Source organism: Rhododendron vialii, chromosome 7a, assembly GCF_030253575.1.
Source record: "Rhododendron vialii isolate Sample 1 chromosome 7a, ASM3025357v1".
Classification (NCBI taxonomy): Eukaryota; Viridiplantae; Streptophyta; class Magnoliopsida; order Ericales; family Ericaceae; genus Rhododendron; species Rhododendron vialii.
In genome coordinates, this window is record NC_080563.1 from 4,535,987 (window position 1) to 4,560,197 (window position 24,211).

At 38.6% G+C, this 24,211-nt stretch overlaps 2 protein-coding genes and 1 long non-coding RNA gene across 4 annotated transcripts in view; 1 reads left to right on the forward strand and 2 right to left on the reverse strand.

Annotated features, from left to right (window-relative positions):
- The window catches only part of LOC131333609 (very-long-chain aldehyde decarbonylase CER1-like), a 44,495-nt gene extending 35,619 nt beyond the window's left edge, over positions 1-8,876 (reverse strand). Inside the window, exon 1 of the mRNA XM_058368218.1 lies at positions 8,861-8,876. The gene's annotated coding sequence lies outside the window, so the exon portion shown is untranslated. The remainder of the gene's footprint in view (positions 1-8,860) is intronic.
- Positions 8,828-22,863, forward strand: LOC131333608 (putative ABC transporter C family member 15). Of its 2 annotated transcripts, none has more exons than XM_058368217.1 (11): positions 8,828-9,185; positions 14,783-17,133; positions 17,300-17,386; positions 17,800-18,453; positions 19,554-19,718; positions 20,095-20,389; positions 20,705-20,919; positions 21,160-21,465; positions 21,892-21,955; positions 22,032-22,271; positions 22,355-22,863. In XM_058368217.1, exons 1-11 carry the CDS (start codon positions 9,155-9,157, stop codon positions 22,480-22,482), a joined length of 4,536 nt encoding a protein of 1,511 aa, XP_058224200.1. In that variant the 5' UTR covers positions 8,828-9,154; the 3' UTR covers positions 22,483-22,863. The 2 variants fall into 2 exon arrangements, with proteins under 2 accessions (XP_058224200.1, XP_058224199.1); XM_058368216.1 differs by lacking the exon at positions 8,828-9,185 and adding an exon at positions 13,818-14,188.
- LOC131333611 (uncharacterized) lies at positions 14,197-15,630 on the reverse strand. The gene is made up of 4 exons (XR_009201843.1): positions 15,489-15,630; positions 15,181-15,405; positions 14,739-15,057; positions 14,197-14,533 (listed from the first exon to the last, which is right to left on the reverse strand). It is a non-coding gene; the product is annotated as an uncharacterized LOC131333611 (long non-coding RNA).
- Positions 22,864-24,211: the final 1,348 nt, after the last annotated feature.

Sequence of the window (24,211 nt, forward strand, 5' to 3'; positions counted from 1 at the left end):
TGGAGTTTCCCGGTCAGCTTAGGCATATTGATTATTTTTAATTTCGGTCTAATCAAAAAAAACCATCAACACTGGAATTAAGAGATTCACAAGAGATATATCTCTTTCAGCCTAACCCTAAGAGGCTGTAAAGTTTTGAACTTAAGATGTCTTGATTTATAGCACATCCATGTTTAGCCCTTGAGAAGCTTTGTTGGGCCTGTTTTTCTTTTTATCTCTTTCTGGTGGGCCTGTTTGCTCAGGCTTTTCTGCGGCAGTTTGTAGGTTTCTTTCAAGCTTTTCCTTATTCAATTTGTTTTCTCATTTATTAGTTTTGCACGTAACTTTTTGTGAATTATTGATTCATTTGGAATAGAGAAAGAGAAATATTTTTTGCACTTTACTTTTTTATAATGATACTCCAAAACTTGTCTTTTAGTGTGCCTTAATATGTATAATTTTTACACTAAAATACAAATTTTGTAATGCCATCATAAAAATGTCGAGTGTCCAAATCACTTTCCATAGAGAAATCATAAAAGTAAAAAAAAAGGATTACTTTTACCCAAATATTTTGGAAAATATTTAATGAAAAATCTCAAAAACCGGTTTTATGCCCATCAAATTGGATTCTCTCCCTCCTTCAGGCTTCACGTGATCTCCTCCTCCTCCTTTGGGTTAGAAGTTGTGGATTTTCTCCTTTTACTTCTCCCAAATCTGTTTCGAAGAGGCTCAAATTCTCTCTCTCTCTCTCTCTCTGTGGTGGTGGGGGGGAGGAATGTGGATAAGTGTCATTGTCTTGGACTCAAACCCTATTCAACTGATGTGTCGCAAATTCGTCGAAATTTCCAACACATTGGCTTCCTGTAATTCATGATTAGGTACCTCATGCACCCACACTCGTGCTTTCCCAGTCAGAAATGATCATTTTCACGAATATATAGGACACTTGTCTCCCACCAGATCTGCTCCAGTTAAGCGATCAAATTCGAGTCATTCAATAATATTCATGTATCTATTTCTATGCACATTGTCCAATGTTTTGTTTTGGCATTTTCGTACAGTTATGGAATGACAATTTCGTGGGATCCTCATCATCTCTAGTACTGATGGATTGGAGTATCGTAGGGCCACGTGTTCTAGTTGTAATCTTTCCGATAAGGACCATTCATTTCATAGGTCTTGCTGTGTAATTTAATTATTCCAGATAATAAAAAATAAATATACTTTCCAAGAATATATGTTCAAATGAATTCATGGCATGCGGCATGGACGGATCATAATGAACCGTCTATTTTAAAGCTCTTACTATTTGTTGTGTCCATTTTGAATTCAAGAAAATGTAAAAAATAACTTGTTAGGGCATCCGTATCAGGCTCTTTATATTTTGGACCAATTTACACCTCAAAAAATTACTTTATTACTTTAGCTATTCACTTTTAAAATTTCTACTGCATCAGACTCTCTATATTAAAACTATTCCATTAAAAAATTGTTTCTTTATTCTAAAAAAAGCGCCAAACAATCTCATTCCGAGCAACTGTTCACTTGTTATTTATTAATTATTTTTAAATATAAACGGTCTAAAAAAATCATGTGCTCCAATTTTCAATCCGTTTAAACCGGTATGAAGATCTTATTTTTTAATTATTTTATCCGAAAAAGTTATAATTAATATTTGTCCCTAGGACTTTCATATGAGACCCCAAGAGAATTATAGAACCAAATGAACTATAAAATATTAAGCTTTGAACAAATACTCCAAAACTACTGCACCAAATAATAATAGAATACTGGTGTGTGATGAACAGTGGCTCGTGGGATCAAACGAGTCACTGTAGAAAAACTACTACTATTGTAAAGTAGCAAGGAAGCCACCGAGTCTGATGCAGCAATTTTTGTTGAGTTTTGCTCTTTATAATAGCATTGAAGGAGAAATAAAGAGAGAGATGTTGATGCTCTTATATATACTTGTTGATCGATCTACTTGAATTTTTCATATATAGGTAGCTTTCATATGGATTCGTGGGGTTGACCCAAGCTAACCATGTTTTACAAATTCCTTCTGTTGGAAATTAGGTCCGGGCCGAGACCCTAATCAGTTGTCCATGTGAGCATTGACCCCAGACCTCTTTAGATAGAATCCAACCTAGTATGGACTAAGTTACTAAGCTGGAAGTTTATCGGCTAAGTTTCCTAAGGGGATTTGGATTTCTAATGTGTGTAGGATACATATCCCTATATGTATGGGTAAATCTACTGCAGAAAATTTACATGAAAAAAGATCTAAAATAAGTTCTAGGAAATTCTCTCTCTCTCTATATAGTCCTCTCTCTACCATATTAAAGGATAATCCAAGTTTTTACACCGTGGAACTTCTCGTAGTATCACTCTATCACAAGAGATTGTTTGTTATTCTAGTACGTGGTCTGAAGTACGTAATCCATCCACCAAAATCCAGTTTCGTTAAAGTTTGCGAGAGGTAACCCAAACAACCTGCTTCCGCATTTGTTATATATTGTTTGCACTTTTTTTTTTTGGGGTAATGCAAGGGGTCTCGGGCCACTTGCGCGTACCTCGAATCAATCTCTACAGTTCCCCCGAGATAGCCCCAAGATTTGCTAGCGAGTGGAATCGAACCTAAGATCTTAGAAAATTGCAAACCCTTAAAACTCAAGCTAAGATCATTTGACCAACCCTTAATTGGGGTTAAATTCCAGTTACATCTTCAACTCATTTCAAACCAAAACATTTGTAGACCATTGAGCTCATAATTCATAAGGACAACGACATCACTTTAGATCATGAATATATTTTTTTTAATGGTTTGGTAATCATTTGGCATATAGAATACATATCTTTGCTTAAACATCTCTCTTCTACTTTCTCTCTCTAACATAAAATGCAAATGATGAGTTCGGATACTTTTTCGGAAATTCCCATTAATCAAACGCTTTCCATTTCAATCACATCTCCTCGTGCATCTTTTAGCATTTTTCTAGCAGTGGCGAAACAACGTGCTGGGCCCCGCACGATTCCGAATAATTAATTGCACTTGCGGTCTTGGCATGGCGTGGGTAGGACTGCAAACGAGCTAAGCCGAGTTTTTATTGTGTTAAAGTTTGTTTATTAAATTTTTAACGAATACGAGCTCGAGCTCAGTGAAAACTTAACGAGTCGAGCTCGAGCCAAGCGGGCCTTAGCTTGACTTGAACTCGAACTTATTTATGAGCCTCAACGAACCAACGAAAAATATATATATATCCTCTCATAGGTCTAATAGAACCAAAAAATATTTTGATTGTGAAAGTATATATCTTTCATTTTCCTATGGAACGGGGGTGTACTGATGTACGTGTGCTCTCGCCTCCCTTGGTTGACAGAAAACTGAAAACGAAAAGAACAAATTATGAAATAACAATAAAAATCTTAAACTTAAGTGTATATACCCCGGCTCGCGAGCCAACTCGAGCCGAGCTTATCCTAGCTTGAGCTCGGCTCGTTTATAAACGAGTTGAAAAAATCGGCTCGAGCTTGTTCGTTTAACTTCCGAGCCGAGTTTGAACGAACCACTAACGAGCCGAGCTGCGAGCCGCTTGATTCGTTTGCAACCCTAGGCGTGAGCAAGGCCTTGGTAATTCGGGTTGCCATGCCTTCCTTGCCCGTTGAAAAGCAGGGCTAGTTTTTCAAATTAATTTCAAAAATTTCTATGGAATTAGTCCCTGCGAGTCTCCTAGATGCATAAAAACCCTTAAAAATTTCATTTATATACGGGGAAAAACTCTCTCAAATTTCAAGTCATCAACCATTTTTTGGTCGCGTGTGTAAAATTAAATGACAATTACACGAATACACACAATTTCGTACGATATATATTTATACAACATTCTTTTTCTTATAATGGGGGTTAAAAAAAAAAAATAAACACGTGGTTCCAAACACCCTTGAATCTGAGTCCTCCGTCTGCCACCGTACGTTGGCACTACAATTTACTAATTTATACCAACTCCGCCATCACCTACTAAAGGCTAAAAGGTGAGAGAATAATAGGAGTATTTCTTTCTACACGTTATCACTTCAACAGTTTAGTGGAAGACACCTACGATGTTTCATTTTCGAGATTCTTTGTCAGACAATTCCAAAATGTGAACTAATAAAAAAAATGACCGGCTATTTTCAATGATTTATGTTTGCTTTTTAAGGGCTATTAGAAAAATGTGATTAAAAAAAAAAATTGCTCCGTTTTGATGCATTGGACGGCTGTAGTGCAGCCCCGCATTACAACATCCCCGAACCCTCTGGTATAGGTGTGTATTATCTATGGGCTTCAAAATTCTGGGTTGGTGAGAATATGGAAACATGATGTTATACATGACTTGATCACCCTGATAACGTGCCATTTGACCCCTTGATCTGTGTTTGATTGAGTTTTCTTTCCTAAAATCAGTTGGAAATCACAGGATTTACGGGATGGTTTTGGGGTCCCTATAGAGAGGTCAGGCGCTACAGGGTTGCAATGAATAATCCCAACCGTACAGTAGTGTTTTTAACGATTCGGATTAAGACAAACTCGATCTTGTAAGAAAAAGAATAATTCTTTCCAGGGTTTGTTTTAAATCCAGATCGTTGAAAACATAGATAGATAGCTAAGTTGCTCACTGCAACCCCGTAGTGCTCAGCCTCCCCTGAATCAAAATTAGGGTGGGAGTGAACAACTTTGCCAACGAAGACATAATTAAGTGAATATATATATGGTTGAATTGTTTGTATAATCTAGTAAGGTTGATTGTGACGTGTTTTCTTGTTTCCAATCTTTTTTCCTGTGATCATAAAGGAATATAATTTGCAAAATGGCACACGATACCACTGGCATAAATCATCTAAACAGTAGGCTAAAAGCACACAAATTTTTTTCTTCGTTTTTGGTAGGTTGTAGTTACAAACTTAGTTTCTGGCATCCAGCGGCGGAGCTCGGGTACTCAACTCCAGTGGGTGTCCATGACCCCACTGGAATTTCAAGTTTTTTGTGTGTGCGCGTGGGTTTTTAATTAGTTTGACTTAGAAACTTTTACGAAATTGATCTTAGATTTATCAATTCAAGCCGAGTGGTTGCAAAAGTGAGTTTTCAATTCAGTGTTAAACTAACTACATACTTCTCATTTTTTCGAAACACAAGTGTTTCAGAAATATATGAATCGATATCCAATGGACATGATTTTTGACTTAATTAGTTGATGGTCTCGACAAGGTCTAAGTAGTGAACGGTGCCACTCATCGAATTGGCCCGGAAAAGACTCGAGAAAGGCAATTGGACTTGACGATCTACTCTCACAAAAGCAGTCTTGACGAAAATACTTCAAATCAAACTTTGCGTGTACAATCCCTTATAAAGAGATGAAAATTTTTGTTCCTCGAAACAAAATAACACGTGTTTAGTTGTTACTCCCACTCGCACCAATTTCTGGCAACGCCGCTGCTGGCAACACTTCCATACCTCCGTCGCATTGCACATAGTGAGGAGTTAAGAGTTGAAGCTAATAATTTGAGTGACGAAGATGAGAACTGGGTGTTATGGTCCATTGGAATATACTCCTGAAAGCAAAAGGTTCGCGACAGAAAAAATTGACCAAACAATCGCATGCTACGAAAAGTGATTCCTTTTCACCAGAAAAAAAAAACGAAAAGAAGAAGAAGATAAAGCAAAAGTGGTTCCACTGTATAAAGCAATGCTAATATATTTATGGTCGATGATTAGATATTGGTGTCTAGATAGTAACATCAAGCGGTCCAGGATCGACAACAGTCCTACTCAAAGTGGGCGTACCCACCGAAGAAGACAACAATACCTTGATGCATCCCATCATTTGGCCATAAACATGGCACTATTTGGTTTTCTGCATTGGAAAATTATTAATTGCTCCAGGAGTACCGCCAGCCAAGTGGTGGTGCTCCAAAAGCAGCGCTGAAATACGGAATAATCACTCTTTGTGATCATCTAGTAATAATCACTCTTTGTGATCATCTTGTGACTTATTATAGAAACTCGATCCATACCTCTGAAATTGACCAAAATCGCATGCTACGAAAAGTGGCCGGGTTCCTTTTCAGCAGAAAAAAAGAAAAGTAGTTCCACTGTATAAAAAGCATTATAATGGTCGATGATTAATATTGGTGTATAGTAGCATCAAGCTAATGGGGTTACTCATGAAATGGCTGTTTGGGCGCTTAAGAATGGTTTCTCTGGCACTTTAAAAGAAGAAAAACTCTCATTCTCAGTTCGCAGAGTGGTTTCTCTGGCACTTTTCCTTTTCCTTTTGAGATTAAGTACTTTCCACCGGTGATGGAAAATTTCACTTTTCCACCACCACATTTTTCGGTCCTACCGTATGTTTATTGTTGATCTGAACCGTTCATCTTGTAGACCTCACATAGTAGTGTATCTATTGCAAAAAATAAACTTGATCGAACATCGATAAAAGTATCAAAAATTAAATTTTGCTTTTATAAAATGGATAGTTTATCTTTATTATTATTGACAAAAATCAGATCGTCCATTTTATAAACCAAAAATCAAATTTTGATATATCTATCGACTTTTGATCAAGCTGATTTTTTGCATGGCAATACTATATTACGGGTCTTAAAATATGAACGATTCAGATCACAACAATAGACACCCAGTGAAGCCTATAATAGGCGGTGGTGGAAAGGTGGGATTTACACTGACGGTGGATAGAATTTATTCTCTTTCCTTTTGTTTTTCGTTTCTTTTCATGTATGTTGTCTTTCTCGATCTTTTCCCTACCTCTTGTATCAGCTTAGCAAAAAAAGAAAAGAAAGTATAGTAGCATCAAGCGGTCCAGGATCGACAACAGTCTTTTCAAAGTGGGCGTACCCACCAAACAATACCTTGATGCATCCCATCATTTGGCCATAAACATGGCAGTTCTGTTTTCTGAACATCGATCCGTGTTGTGATCGGAAGATTATTAATTTACTTTAGGAGTACCGCCAAGTGGGCCACCAAACAATACCTTGATGCATCCCATCATTTGGCCATAAACATGGCAGTTCTGTTTTCTGAACATCGATCCGTGTTGTGATCGGAAGATTATTAATTTACTTTAGGAGTACCGCCAAGTGGTGTTTCAGAAGTAGCACGGAATAATCGCTTGTTGTGATCATTTTGTGACTTATTATAGAAACTCGATCCAATATACCTCCTGATTTTCATTCACGGGATTAATCGTACTGAACCAAGCCAACAACGGTTACATACTTGTGCATGTATTTACGCAAGTAGTATATGCGAATGTGTGAAACTTTGTCATGATCATCCCTTGAGGAATTCTATAGAAAAATACACAAAATGAAAAAGCCTTTTCGAAGATTTCAAACGGTATTACATCATAGATTGCACAAAAAATAAGCTCAATACAATAACTATAGATACTTCATCCAACCATCTAATTTTTCATTCAGATTTCCGGATAATGAAAAGTTAAATGATTGGATCGAGCACCTATAGGTATCGGATTGAAATTATTTTTAACAAGGAACCCTTGAAAAAATATTTTACATTTAATGAACAGTTCGAATGATTTGTGTGGGACCCGTGGTAGGTCCCACAACAAAATCTGTGCACAATCTGTGCACAAATTGTATGTGTGTGTAGACTTTCTGTACAATAAAAGGCTATAATCATTTGTTCACCAACAATAAAGGGCAGAACTCCAAGGGTTAGGCAAAGATCCTGGCCCACCTAAGCTCCAAAAGTTTCACACTCGGACAAACTTTTGTAGTATCTGTATAAATTATTCTATAACTATTGAGAGGCCCGAACTGGTTGTCTTGGCGGCCATGGCCGGGTTTGCCCCTACCTCGGAGGATGAGTCCTGACTCTCCTAGAGTAGGGCAACCAGTTGGTAGGTGAAAGTTCATTTGGGTAGTTTTACAGTCGCGTTCAGTGGTTCTTCCTCTTAACTGCTTTCTAACGACTTTCTGTAGGTGTTGGTTCTTTGCGACTCGTTCCATAGGTGAATTAGTCTGATTCCGTTTAGGTGCGAGGATACGTGACGAACAAAAAAATTTTGTGAACTTAAAAGGGTTAGGAAAAGCAATCAAAGTGGTCGTCACAAACGAATAATGTGACGAAGAAAAGCAATACTACTACTGAGCACCCACCCATCTCTGAGCTGATGGAGTACTGTACACCACTGAGGAGTCCCATTCATATATTATTCTCATCTTTCTTTTATTTTATGCATCATCGATCATACCCAACATGCCACAGTGGGTGCATGATTAATTAGGCCTGTGCAACAATCTGATCATGAAATTCCCATTCAAATTAATTAATCCAAGCTTTTAGAATCAGCAAAATAATCGATCCCCTTCACATTAATGTACTAGCAGCAAAGAACTTTTAGGGTGGGTATCTAGCTTGGACACGACTTGTTAACATGTTGCGAACTCAACACGAAATTAGAGGGCTTACGATCCGACAATAAAAACATTAAACGGAAGAATACGGCTCGATCTGCTTTGCGGAATTTTGATAAAGATATAGCTTTTCGATCGATAGTATGAACTCATTAATCCGAAGTGACACGACAAAATAAGGGCTATGGCATAATTAGGCTACTGTTAGGGAATGTTTTGTTGGTTTTAGTTATAATCGGTTTTGCTATTGTCAGTTTACTAGGTTGATGATAAGTACTCTAGAAGACAAGAAAAATATGTATTTCTTTACACTCTTTACACCTTTCAATACACATTCACATACTTACGATTGTCAGCCTATTGGACAATCAGCATGGGGTTCAATTACCGTAACGTGATATCCACTCTCTCTCTCTCTCTGAAATGACCCCTTACAAACTCTCTCTCTCTCTCTCTCTCTGCAGTACTAATATTCTCTGTCTCTCTCTCTGTCTCTGTCTCTCTCTGTTCTTTTCTGATGGTCCCCTGTGGATCCCAAAACTGTTACTCGTGCATATTTATATGATCCACTCATATATCTCTCAAGATTTTCTTAGAGGGATGCCGAGGATTAGTACTTCTTCTAGCTAGTACGTAGCTAGAATTTATTTGTAAGTCAAAGCTCATGAATTAGAGGGAGTCTATGATCTGAAGCTCTCTATATAACCAGCTGGAGAAGGAAAACTGCTTAGTCATGGAAGCAATGTTCAATTCCACCTGGGCTAGTAAGCTTCCTTTCCCCCTCAGAACCTCAACTTTTGATTTTTTTTTTTTCCCCATTGAATTATGGTATTACATCTGAAATTAATTGCGACAGGAAGAACAAATTTTATATATTCTATTTATGAAAAAAATAAATATGCGAAATAGTGAAATAGAATCCCAAGGGGAGGTTACCGGGGTTTGCTCTCACCATGAGTCTCATGCACGATTTCCTTTGGCAACAACTGTTGCGGCTGCCTCACTCCCCACGCGTAAGCGTGTGAAAACGTTGTGGGACCTCAGCTATATGGATTAGTCTGAGGTGCGTACAAGCTGGCCCGGGACACTCTGCATTATAAAAAAAAAAAGAGTGAAATTGATTATCCATACACATTTTTGTCTCTTTTTCATCTATGATTTCTGTATGTGGGTGAAGCTTTATGTGGAAGAAAGAGGAGCGTTATAAATGGCAGTAAGGAGTATTTGCTTTGTGGTCAAAAATTCCTTTTTTCACTAATGGACTATTTGAACGATATATAGTACTTCCTAATGTCGAACTTTTAAGAGCTCTTAGTTTTTATATGATTTTTTTTCGTAAATTACTCTTTTTTGTGGGTAACTGGAAAATTCTTTTTGCTCATTGATTAAATTGGTAGTTACGATGATTGATGTTGGATATGTGTTTTTACTCGAAAGTCAAATATACTAAACAAACTAGAAGTCAAGATTTTGAACAGAAGGTTCGGATGGTGGACAGCACGGTGCTGTGCACTACCCTCATAGCACCATCCTCCGTTCCGACGTTTGACACAAGCAGAAAACAGAAACTTTGTCGAACAAACTTGAAGACAAAAAGAACATCATAAGCAAAGGCATAAAAGTCGCAAAAGAACCCAAAAAAAACGGATCCAAAACAAAACTACTACGTTATATTTAGCTTGTTCGATTGTATCTTTAGTCTTGTATTCTTCCTTAAAAATTTCATTTTATTGTATCTTTATATTTTATCTCTAGGACATTCGTTGAGATGTATTTATTTTTAATTTTACGGATATGTGATGGTGGTAGCAACCATTTTTTTCGTGCCGTGACAAATTTAAATGCACCACTTGTCATTATTAGGATGGCACAATACTTTCCCTTTTCTAAATTTAATTAAGTATAATTGGAAAATACCTCAAAAGGCCAACAGCCGATTTTGATAAAAACCAGTACTCCTTGAAAAAACTGGATGAGTCAAAAATTGGACGGGCTTGGAATTGGGCCAAATTTGAGTCCAAAAAATCTAAGGGCTGAGCTTGGACCGAAGAGTTTTAGGCTTAATATGGGGTTGGGCCGGACTAGGGCCGATAAACCATCCATTATTAGTATGGACTATGGAGTATTGGAGTGTAGGTTAAACCCGACCCATGTGTTGGTTGCAACTAGGGGTGACAAAATGGGCGGGTTTGGATCAAAATGGGTAAGTTGCAAGTGTGTTGGGTCTTTAATGGGTCATTGACCTATTTAAACCCATTAATTATGAGTCTAATTACCCATACCCAACCCGATCCATTTATTTAAAAGTAAACCCAACCCGCCCATAAGCCCAATTACATCATATATACTAAAATTTAAAATGACTAAAATATCAATGTACACTAAAATGACTATATTACCCCTGTAAATTTAAATGACTAAAATTATCATACTATCCCTCTACTAATAAAATGACCAAATTACCCCTGTACGCTTAATTTTTCTGATACGTAGCAAGAGTAGCATGTCGCTAGCTACCGTGAATTTTTTAGAACGCCTGAAGCGAATATATAGGAAGCGAGCTAAAAATTGGATAAAAAACTATTCATCACAGAAATCGACCGATAAGGATGAATTCTTGCTAGCGCCGTAATAACCCTTATTTGTATTTACGTTTTCACTTAGTATTTTATTTATGTGCCACTCGTTCATGTCAGATTCGGAAACCCGCTGTCGCTGAACCAAAATCGAAGCCAAAGCTCAATTAGTCTGTTTTTCAAGAGGGTAATTTAGTTAAATAATTAGACAAGAATATGTATTAACTAATGAAACAGGTTATTATTAATTGGAAATAATTAAGGTTAGGGGGTTCAAAAATCAAAGTAAGTAAAATATGTTTGAGTTTCGAAAAAGATAGTTGAAGCTATCTTTGGTGTGGTTAGACAAAAAAAAGACAGCTGTTTGATACTTTTTTGTCTTTAATTTTTTTTTTTTTTGCTTTTGTCATAATTTTTTTACTTTTTTAACTCTTTTCATCGAGACGAATAATTGATCCAAAAAATATAACGAAATCTAACTAAAATTAAAAAAAGACGAACAAAGCAGACAAAACGAAAAAAGTTTGCTAAGATTTCACGTTAAGTATTATCGAAAGTCCTTATTTTATTTTAGGATTATCGATTTTCCCTTTTTATTATTAGTATATATCTCCGTCGCCATCGACTCGAGAGCAGTTAGAAAACCTTCGCGCCTGATTTCCAGTCAGGCCCTGCTTTTCGTTCGTTCCAGAAATTACTGTGGTAGTTATATTTTTTTGTTGGGTAATGTTCATGACCCATTGGGCATTTAAGTTGACCCAATTGAAACCCAATAATAAATGGGTTAGTTGGGTTTGGAACCATTCTGACCTAACTAATAAATGGGTTGGATTAGGTCTATTTTTTAATAGATGAGTTTGGTTTTCTTAATGGATCTGGGTTCAATTTGCCACCCCTAGTTGCAACCAAGGCTGGCACAAGTCGTAGAGCAACTCCAATGATTTTGGTAAAATGGCTTTAGCCATTCCCGAAAAAATGGCCATGAATAGCGTCATTTGACCAAAAAATGACAATGTTAGTTTGATAGTGCAGACTGTTTTTTTGGCCATTCTTTTCAATAATTCCATCTGTACCCTATTTTCAATTAATTGAGTGGGTCCAATTGAGAAAAAGAAGACTTAGGTGGTGGCAGAAATGACATTAAGCATTTTTTTTGCCATATTGGGTGAAAATGGCTGGGCAAATGGCCACGGCTAGGGGTGTCAAACGGGTCGGGCCGACACGGCACGACACGGGCACGGGCACGGTCGTGCCCTGACACGGCACGACACGGCACGGTTTTAGTGGGCACGCGGACTGGCACGGGGCACGAAAGTTGGCAGGCACGGCACGGAAGTTGGCCTGGCACAACATGGTAGTTGAATGGGCATGGCACGGCACGACACGGTTCTAGCCGGGCACGGGCCCGACACGGTAGTTGAATGGGCACGACACGACACGGTTCTAGCCGGGCACAACACAAGGCACGGGAAAAAAGTTATTAATTTGACTTGTGACTCATGAATATAATGTGATTAAATGACAATAATTTTAATTACAAAACAAGGCATTTTAGTTTCATAATTTATAAAAAATAAGCTTTTAAATTGGAACAACTAAAAATAAATAAGGAAAAAACTAATTTTAAAGAAAAAAAAACCTCCATGTGATTCAAACTCAAGTCCTATGGAACTTGGGTTTGAAGCACGGCCCGTTTGACACCTCTAAATGGGCACAACACGATTAAAAACGGCAATCAAGTAAAACGGGCACGTCACGAAGCACGACACGATTAAAAAATGGGCCAACATGGCACGACACGATTTAAGTAAATGGGCCCAGCCGGCACGATTGAAAATGGCACTACAAGATTAAAAAACGGGCCAGCACGGCACGACACGATTTAAGTAAATGGGCCCAGCCTGGCACGACATGATTGAAAAACGGCATGACAAGACACGATTAAAAAACGGGTCGGCACATCACGACATGATTTAAGTAAATGGGCCCGGCCCGGCACGACACGATTAAAAAACAACACGGCACGACACGACACGATTTAATTAAATGGGCACGGCACGGCACGACACGATTGAAAATAGCACGGAACGGCACGACACGATTTAAGTAAACGGGCACGGCACGGCACGACACGAAGCACGGTTGGCACGGAAGTTGAATGGCACGGCACGGCACGGCACGACACGCACGTTTGACACCTGTAGCCACGGCCATAAATGGCCGCACGAATGACCAACCATTGGGTTATATGGTTTTTAACAGATTTGACAAAAAAATGGGAATGGCTTGAGCCATTTCTACACCATTGGACTTGCTTTTAGGCCATTAAGACCAACACCTAGGGTCTCAAATTTTAATTAACTAATAAGACCATGCGATTTTATGTACTTTATAGAATCATTGGACGAGGATGGTTTAAACATTGTCTTAAGCACGAGTTTATGTAAAGAAAATAACTCTTCCGATGTGATTTAGATTTGCAAAGTTAAAAGTCTTGAAATAATTTATATCAACGGGAGGAGAATACGAATTTTTTTTGTAGAGTTAAGTTTTCTGAAATAATTTTAAACCAACAGGAGAAAAGGAGAATTTATCGTTGAACGTATTGCCAAAAAGATGGATTTTGGTGCTGGTAGCCGGTAAGATAACACATGTGGTACCCACTCGGCACCCAAAAATTTCTCTCTCGGAAGGCCTTGGGCCGACCCGGTCATAAACTGTGGTTCCATCTCTTCGAAATTGCACAAATAGACCGTTCTCTTTTAAGTTATTTATACTCCAATCCTCGTCTATATTAGGATATGCTTGAAGAATGAAAACCGCCAAATCCTCAACCGTTTGGTTCGATTTCCCTCCTATTGACATTACCCAATGGACGTTTCATCGTTCTTCATACGAATTTAAAACTCACGTCTATCTTCAAAGATGGCACTGGGGGCGAATGTTTTCGCTGGAGATTTTTCCGGTCATGTTTCATTCCAAATTCCGTATCGGTTGATCCGAAGCCGTCACATGTTCATAATTTCCTATGGCATTCTCCCCGGTCACCCCGATTTCTTGGAAATTAGATTTCTTTAGAAATCTCAACCACTGAGAATCAATTGAGATGGCGTCCTTGTCCGCCATGTTAAATGATTTTTCTTGGAAATCAAATGTTGGTGACAAGAGGGTTTGGTCGCTTCATTCACCGGGTATATTCTCTTACCATTTCTTTTTTTCACAAGATTATAGGTAATTTTCCTCCTTTTTTCTTATCATACAGTTTATTCGGAAAGGGATCGTGCCTCTCAAAAGATAGATATCTATATGATGTTTGGCTCATAATCAGTCTCATGACCTTTTTGAAGAAAGGAAACCTAATCAGTCTCATGACGTTTTTCTCCTACTATTTATCATGTTTCGGAAAGTACAAGGGCTTTTCTTCACCATTGCAATCGTAGCAGACGTTCCATCTTTCAATCACTTATTCTTGCATTACACAGAGTTCGCACGACTCTGACTTCTTGCTCCCACCCGCTTTGATAAATTTTGAGGTTCTGAACGTAACAAGAAAAGCGAAATGCATGAGTGTTTTGGACAAGTTCAAAAGTAATGACTTACCACTAATGGCTTAGCTTCAAAATCAGCAAAATAGATTTGCACGGGCTCAGTTAAATAGTGGCCAAAATGCAACAGAAGCAGCAAAAGCAAGGCACATAGATCACTAACTTTGCAAAGAAAACAGTAAGAAAAATTTTCTACCTCCCTTGAGACAGGCTTTGGTGTTATTTTGTTGTGTGTCACAGATTTGAAGATTCTTTGGCTCCAATCAGGATGGCCACAGCTCAGCTCTCCATGCTTCCGGGACAATGCCAGCATTGTTCTGCAACTAGGGTTCGTTGGAATCCTATTACTCCACGTCTTTTGGAACACTGTGGACTCTTTCTGCAACCGCAGAAAAAAGAAGGCGATTACAAGCGTAGAGAAATACCCAGTTGGGGTAAAATTCGGCCTCTCTTACAAAGTCAGCGTTGGTTGCACCATTTTGCTGCTGGGAACTCACATCACAACGCTTCTGACACTGCAAAACAGAAGCGAGGCACAATGCAAATCAAAAGTCCCAATTCTTACCTCAGAAATCATGCAAGTTGTAATATGGGCAATTACATTGTTCACACTTTACAAAATTCCCATCAAAAAGTACCTAAAGTTCCCCTGGATTCTGAGAGCATGGTGGGGCTGTACCTTCTTACTGTCCCTTGGCAGCACAATTCTCGAAGCCCGTTCCATGATTTCAAACCACGCTCCCCTTAACTTCGTGTATCTTGCTGAAATCGTTGGACTTCTCGCATCCACATGCCTATTCGGTATATCTATTCGAGGGAATACGGACATTGTCCTCGATGTCCCACATGGCACTACAGACCCACTTCTCAATAAGAAAGACGAGAAGCATTCAGAGAGCAAAAGGTCATCTCTATACGGAAAAGCCACGCTATTTCAACTCATTACCTTCTCTTGGATGAATCCTTTGTTTGCAGTTGGGATCAAAAAGCCTCTTGACAGGGATGAAGTCCCGGATCTTGACACCAGAGATTCTTCTCGCATTCTATCACATTCCTTTGATGAAAGCCTAAAGCATGTCAAGCAGAGAGATCAAACCACAAGCCCATCTCTCTACAAGGCGATGTTTGTTTTCATCAGGAAGAAAGCAGCGATCAATGCATTTTATGCAATAATCAGTGCAGGGACTTCGTACGTGGGCCCATACCTTATCAACGACTTTGTAAATTTCCTGAACCAAAAGAAAACTAGAAGCTTAGCAAGTGGATACCTCATTGCATTAGGTTTTCTGGCTGCCAAAGTGGTTGAGACGACAGCACAGAGACAGTGGATATTTGGGGCTCGCCAACTAGGCCTTCGGCTGAGAGCTTCTCTGACATCTCAAATTTACAAAAAGGGCCTCATGTTATCAAGCCAATCCCGACAAAGCCGTACTAGTGGAGAGATCATCAACTACATGAGTGTGGACGTTCAACGGATGACAGACTTCATCTGGTACTTGAACACCATTTGGCAGCTTCCCATACAGATTTCCTTAGCTATGTTTATTTTACATACAAATCTGGGACTAGGGTCATTGGTGGCCTTTGCTGCAACTTTGGTAGTGATGGCTATCAACGTACCCATGACAAGGGTTCAGAAAAGGTACCAGTCTAAGATCATGGAGGCCAAGGACGAAAGAATGAAGGCCACTTCGGAAGTTCTCCGTAGCATTAAGATTCTCAAACTCCAAGCATGGGATATTCAGTATCTTCACAAGCTAGAAAGTCTGAGGAAAACAGAAAATAACTGCATATGGAAGTCGTTGAGACTATCGGCAGTATCAACTTTTATCTTATGGGGAGCACCGACACTTATCTCTGTGGTAACTTTTGGGGCTTGTGTTGTACTGGGGATTCCTCTAACCGCTGGACGAGTCCTGTCCGCATTGGCAACATTTCGGATGTTACAAGACCCTATATTTAACCTACCGGATTTGCTCTCCATAATTGCTCAGAGCAAAGTCTCTGCGGATAGATTAGCTTCTTACCTCCAAGAAGATGAAATTAAGTCAAATGTCATTGAATTTGTTCCACAAGATCAGACAGAATGTGATGTTGAAATTCAGGGGGGAACATTTTGTTGGGATGACAAATCAAGCCGCCCAATTCTTGAAGGAATAGGGTTAGAAGTTAAAAGAGGAATGAAGGTGGCAATTTGTGGCACTGTAGGATCAGGAAAATCGAGTTTGCTCTCATGCATATTAGGAGAGATGACGAAAATGTCCGGTACGGTGAAAATTAGTGGTACTAAGGCTTATGTACCCCAGTCCCCATGGATACTGTCAGGGAATGTCAGAGAGAATATTCTCTTTGGCAATCCTTATGATAGCGCCAAGTATGAAAGAACGGTCAAGGCATGTGCTTTGATAAAGGATTTCGAGCTTTTCGGTGCTGGTGACTTGACGGAGATTGGAGAAAGAGGGATAAATATGAGTGGAGGCCAAAAACAAAGAATCCAAATTGCTCGCGCAGTTTATCAGGATGCTGACATATATCTACTTGATGACCCTTTCAGCGCCGTGGATGCTCACACAGGCACACAACTCTTTGAGGTTAGCTTCTAGAATCTTGACATTGAGGTTAAAGATGTGAAATGAGTGGTAGGTTATCCAATGGAAATAAAAATATAAAACAAAAAATGTCTCATCTATTTCCCACAATTTGAAGCAACAAACTTTGGTTGCTTTTGGCACTAATTTGTCTATATGCTATGCACAGGAGTGCTTGATGGGGATTCTTAAGGACAAGACAATACTCTATGTTACTCACCAAGTTGAGTTTCTTCCTGCAGCCGACCTAATTCTGGTATGTAATAAGTTGGGTCAATAAATAGAGGTCATACTGGTGAATTAAGGATGCATTTCTTGGCGCCACTGTTTTGAAATTTTAGGCTGTGTTCGGATCTCAAAAGTTTGGATGGAAAAGAAAGTGATGGATTCAAATCCCTTGCCCTTTCTTTTCCCTCAACCAAGCCAAGATCCAAACACTTGGTGCAATCAAAAGATTAACATTGGAAAAATGAAGTTATGTTGTTAAAAAATATGTCGACTCTTCCCAATTTCAGGAAATTGGAAAGCAATTTTAAGACTAATCTAAATACAAATTCTACATGATCAAATAGGGCAACATATCCTTAATCAAGATGGAGTAAAATGCACAGTTGAAGTTTAACCCGATAAAGCAATGGTACTGCATTATATAGCTAAAAATATGCGCAGGTGATGCAAAATGGAAGAATTGCACAAGCTGGAACATTTGAAGAACTTATGAAACAAAATATCGGATTTGAAGTGTTGGTTGGAGCTCATAACCAAGCTCTAGAATCTGTCCTATCTGTTGAAAGTTCAAGTCGAGAATCTCAAAATGAAATACCTGATCCTGATTCCACTATTAAAGACCTCACATCAAGTGCAGAACTCATACATAATAGACATGAGTCGGAGCAGAACCTGTGTGCAGAAGAAACAGAAAAGGAAGCTCGATTAGTGCAGGATGAAGAAAGAGAGAAAGGCAGCATAGGCAAAGAAGTTTATTGGTCTTACTTGACCATTGTGAAGGGCGGCGCCTTGGTTCCGATCATCATTCTGGCTCAATCAACATTCCAAGTGCTACAGATAACAAGTAATTACTGGATGGCTTGGGCTTGTCCTCCCGATGGTGGCACTGAACCGATTGCAGGGATGAACTATATATTACTAGTTTATACACTTCTTGCTGTTGGAAGTTCACTTTGTGTTCTGGTTCGAGCCATGCTAGTGGCAATAGCAGGATGTCAGACAGCACAGAAGCTCTTTACCAACATGCTGCATAGTGTCTTGCGCGCTCCAATGGCATTTTTTGATTCAACCCCAACAGGAAGAATCTTAAATCGGGTGAGTTACAAGTTTTTGATTGCCCATTTAGTGATATGGCAGCATAGGATTGGGTTGTATTCCCTGGTTATCATAGAATTGAGAAGCATAGCATTGACATCTGAAGGAACATTACAGGCACAACAACAAAAAATTACTCCAAAACTAGTAAGAAATAAATATGTAAAGGCTGTAAAACTAGGAATTTAAACTTTCCACAATTAACAAAGGTCATCATCAAAGATCAATGTCTGAAGTGCATATTAGAAGTTAGATCACAATGTAATGGAAAGAATGTAACTGTGGTATAAAGGAAGTATTTGCAACAACAAAAAATTCCATAGCGTAAGCACCATTTCAGAGGAAACATTCAACAACAGCAAACACAGCACTGGCTCAACATTCGAGTCAAGAAGATTCGAAGACTTCCAGTGTTTAGATATGGCAACCACATGCCACAGGAATCAGGAAATTCACTCTTTCAAAAGTTTGAACCTGTCAATCATAAGTTACTAGCATATCAAATGAATCGTTGTCCCCTCATATGGTAAATTCTTTTTTTGAGGTATATAGCTTAAAGTACATCCAGTCGTCCATTACTGCAATACAAAATGACCATTGCTTTCTAATTGTTCTCATTTTTTTCATCATATCTGGTATATCATAGACAGGAGTCAACAGGAGGAAGAAAAAAACGTTGGAAAGAGAACAAACAAAGAAGATAGCTTTGATTTTGCAGCTCGCAAGGAGAATCAAACTGCAATATCAATCTTGCTCATTCATTTTCATTAGCCGACAATTAAATTAAAATCAAATAGATTTCACTACACTTGTTTCTTCAGACATCTGTGCACTATGTGATGCAGTCCATTTTATAGTCTTTGTTTCATTTCTAGTCCTCTAGTCCTAGTGGGTCTATAAATAGCTGTCTAGAATCCTCATTAGGTAGTTTTTATCATTTTAAGAAAGAATATTTGAGAGCTTTGCTCCTTGAACTCCATTTTGGAATTCATCTCTCTTGATTGATCTATCACCTTTGATTTGATTGCATTACCATGTTCTTGTAAATTTTAAAACCAAAATTCCTGAAGACTAATGAGTTCTGGATATTTTGTTCTCAGACATCTACAGACCAAAGTGTACTAGACATGGAGATGGCACAAAGACTAGGGTGGTGTGCGTTTTCAATAATTCAGCTTCTGGGAACCATTGCTGTCATGTCACAGGTAGCATGGGAAGTATTTGCCATCTTCATTCCAGTAACAGCAATCTGCATATGGTACCAAGTAAGATACTTCTTCCACCATTTGGTCCTTTTATCCAAATGAAATGGACATCTCTGGGTATATTTGGAAAGTAAGTGGTAAACTGGTCATGCTATAAAAGATAAAAGTTAATTCTTTCCAGCCTTTTAATACCATTACAATCAGAATTTCAAAAAATAGCAGCCGAAGTTCTTGCAAATGATATAAAAAGACACAAAAAGCAAATTAAATGTGAGAAAAAAAATTACTCATTTTCACATGGCTAAAAACAATTTCACTTTCATTCTTTCTATAAGCAATTTCCTCTATCTTGGATCTCCTGTTCTTCAGATGCTGCCCTTATGTAAATGTCTTATGCTGTATTCAATGATCAAATATAAATTACTGACAATTGCAGAGATATTACATACCAACTGCGAGAGAACTGGCCCGCTTAGCAGGGATACAACTAGCTCCAATACTCCACCACTTTTCTGAATCACTTTCAGGAGCAGCAACAATCCGTGCTTTCGACCAAAAACACCGCTTCACTGACGCAAATCTAAGCCTCATTGACAACCACTCAAGGTCATGGTTCCATAATGTCTCAGCAATGGAATGGCTTTCTTTCAGACTGAACCAATTGTCTAATTTTGTTTTCGCCTTCTCATTGGTTTTACTTGTGACCCTTCCAGAAGGAATTATCAATCCAAGTAAGTAAGAGAATATCATGTTTATCTCCAAAATTATTTTCACCATATGGCACATAGATGTCATTTAAATAAATATTCCGGAAATAACATTTTAGAAACCGTAATTTTTTTTTTTGCATAGACTACCCCATGGGTGTACCACGAAAGAGTGGGTGCCCCAAAAGGTGAACACATCATGCATCCAAAGTTGGACCACCTGTGTGGTCTACTCGATACTACCTAGTCAATATCCTACTAAGAAATTGGCCTATATTATGTTTTCTTCAAAGCATCAGTCATTCACAGGGATTTGACCACAAATTGGATATTTTACAGGCATTGCAGGGTTGGCGGTAACATATGGAATAAACCTCAATGTTCTACAAGCTTCAATTATATGGAACATATGTAATGCCGAAAACAAAATGATTTCAGTTGAAAGAATTCTTCAGTATTCAAATCTTCCCAGTGAAGCAGCTCTGGTGGTTGAAAATTGCAGACTGCCAAACAACTGGCCAGAAATTGGAACAATTTGTTTCACAAACTTGAAGGTAAGACTCTATAGGAAGATGTAATATATCAATCCGAGTGTTTCTGGGGTCAACTTTTTCAACAAATAATCTAAGTGATTCCATAGATGCAATTTCAAAAAGAAAAAAATAATCAGAATTTGGGAATCTCAGTGAAATTTCACCCGTTCCACTCTCTTACTAGACTGAAGTTTCTGGTCTCGTAAATGCCAATTCTGATCTGCACATTTTCTTTTGGACATGAAATGCCTGCACTTTCAGATTCGTTATGCTGAACATCTACCATCCGTATTGAAAAACATTACGTGCACATTTCCGGGAAGGAAGAAAGTTGGTGTTGTTGGAAGGACAGGGAGCGGGAAATCAACCCTCATACAGGCAATTTTTCGGATCGTCGAACCAAGCCAGGGAAGCATCATAATTGATGGTATAAATATTTCCAATATAGGCCTTCATGATTTGAGATCAAGGCTTAGCATCATTCCACAGGACCCAACTATGTTTGAGGGTACAGTCAGAGGAAACCTTGACCCACTAGAGCAATACTCTGACAACGAAATATGGGAGGTATATGTTGCTCTTCTAATATTTGTATCATTTAGGTACTATGAATTTCTGATAAGGACATAAATCAGCTCCACTTCGTTGATATTAGGAAGTCGAGTCTACCCACTCAAGCAGAAAGAATAAACAAACATGAACACATTGGTATGGCTACTAGATAGCCCATTTCAATGTCGGGTTCGGTGACAAACATTCACTAGCCAGGCAAAGTTTTCGCATTTGATAGTCTAAAAGGAAAAAACATAGACGTGTAAGTAGTGTGTACTATGTGCCCACTAAGAAGCTGGATTTCTACTAACAAGACACCAACGATCTAGTATCCTGCTTACAAACAGTTCAAAAGTTCCAAAACAGAACCATAATTCAAAATGTTTCTTCGTTATCTCAATTTAGTTGTGAATTTCTCATACTTAATCTGTAATCTCTCAGGTTCTCGACAGATGTCAACTGGGTGGTTTAGTGCGTGCGAAGGAAGAGAAACTAGAGTCTACAGGTCAGTTATTCAACATTTTATGATGTTATCCCTGGTATATATATACTAGTCACAAAAATAACACCTGTTATCACAGTGGTTGAAAATGGTGAAAACTGGAGCGTGGGACAAAGACAGTTAATCTGCCTTGGAAGGGCTTTGCTAAAGAGAAGCAGCATTCTCGTTCTAGATGAAGCAACAGCATCAGTTGATTCTGCAACAGACGGAGTAATACAGAAAATTATCAGTCAAGAGTTCAAAGATCGAACAATTGTCACAATAGCTCACAGAATCCATACTGTCATAGACAGTGATCTTGTATTGGTCCTTAGTGATGGTAAGCAGAATACAACAAGCACAACGCAAACACGCACACCCCACACCGAATTCTGAGGTTAATTAATGCTTCTCTGTGTACAGGAAGAATAGCGGAGTTCGACACACCAGCCAAGCTACTGGAAAGGGATGATTCTTTCTTCTCAAAACTGATAAAAGAGTACTCCATGAGATCACCAGGTTTCAACGGCTTGGCAAAGTTACATAACTAACTCTGCTTTGCATGCTAGTTACAGAAAAACTTGCAAGGCCGCCTCATGGAAGAGAAATTATCAGTTAAAAAGGTAAGACCTTAGATAAGCAATAACGGTTGAATGATCTATCAGTGAAAACACAGGACATTAACTGACAACCCAGTGTGAAGTAGTATCTCTACCCGATTGGATTCTTAAACAGGGCACAACAATTATGAAATCATTTTTGGTTGTGACTCAATATCACAGAGGGTCGAACGCGATAGCGAACAAGCTCTTCACAAGTTCGTGTGAGATGTACGAAGAAATTATCAATGAACTTTCCAGCAATAATGTTGGCTTGTAATTAGTGTACAATAATTTTGTACCACTCGTTATCTATTTTGCATCTTTCCATCACAATGAGCCAAAAATATCTCTTAAATTCTGAACTTCTGGAGGATTTGCTACGGAATAGTTGTGTACGAGTATTTCATGAAAACAACGTTCCAAAAGTGCAACATAGGACTCAAAAATAGTTTTCCAAAATATTGATGCTATATCAAAACTTCAGCTGTGTTAACAAATAAACTTACAAATTATGAAGCACCGACACTTTTAGAGATCGCCGTACCCGTGTCAGTCACTCTAGGGACATGTATGAGCCACGCCACATGGCATGTCTATTAAACTATAATATTTTTCATGTCAGGACACGCCGAGAACACGACAAGGTAATTTTATAGATTTTAAATGCTCTTTCAGGTAAATTTTTTAAAATTTCCAAAGTATTTGACCTAAAATGTAATATAAAACATCTGCGTATGTGTATAGGCATACACAATCGGTCCATAATGCATTTTTGCATAACTGAAATAATCATTAAAAAAAAATAGTGTCCCTTTTCATGACAGCTTCTCCATTTTCTAGAATCATTAGGTCCCGTATCCGTGTTCAAGACCCCCGCCATGCCCGTGTCCATGCTACATAGCTCACAACTAAAAGCAAATCATGAACCAAACCAAGATACTCGATCAAAGTTGATGTCTTGTTATATAAGTATACCAAAACATCCACACTGGATCAAATCCATTGGATTCCATTATAGACAAGTTTTATGTGTTTCGATTAGACACTTGATGGTATCCGATCGAGTTGGTTGCTCTACGAAGTGAACGTTTCCGATCATTGGAGCGACACCGGAGCGGTCCCGCAAGGCCGGGACAACACCGTATTTTAGGTAATGTAGGGGAGGTTAGTGTAGTTTTATCCTGTCTTTAGTGCGATAAGATTACTGTAGATTGAGGGGCCGTGCTGTCCCTTAGACAGGATAAAACTACACTAACCTCCCCTGTATTTTCTTCCAATAATTGAGGTTTTTTTGAGGATGAATCGACGTCGTACAATCAATTACAAGCATGAAAATAAGTTTCAACTACAATTGACTGTGGTGCAATTGATACCACGGCCACTGTACGTGTCGATTTCTTCCCAGTGAGAGAGAGAGAGAGAGAGGATGTTTTGGTGGTTTCCGAGCGAGTGAGGGGAAGATGAACAGTTGTTTTTCTTTTTCCCGGGAGAACTGTATTTGGATTTCACACCCACTAATTTCTTAGAGTATTTCTTGGTGCACGGTCCTCGCACCCAGGTAGGAGCCTACTTTATTTGCAGTCAGCAAAACTTTAACGGATTGAGCAGGTTACAAACACATCATGTTCTCAGCAAAATTTTTGTAGTAATATTTTGTGTTACTTTTGTTTTGAACCGC

Coding starts and splice junctions, on each gene's coding strand:
- LOC131333608 (XM_058368216.1), top strand. CDS start 14,104: ATGGCGTCCTTGTCCGCCATGTTAAATGATTTTTCTTGGAAATCAAAT. Junction 20,390..20,704: donor AGAAGGAATTATCAATCCAA/GTAAGTAAGAGA, acceptor GATATTTTACAG/GCATTGCAGGGTTGGCGGTA. Junction 21,466..21,891: donor CTGACAACGAAATATGGGAG/GTATATGTTGCT, acceptor GTAATCTCTCAG/GTTCTCGACAGATGTCAACT.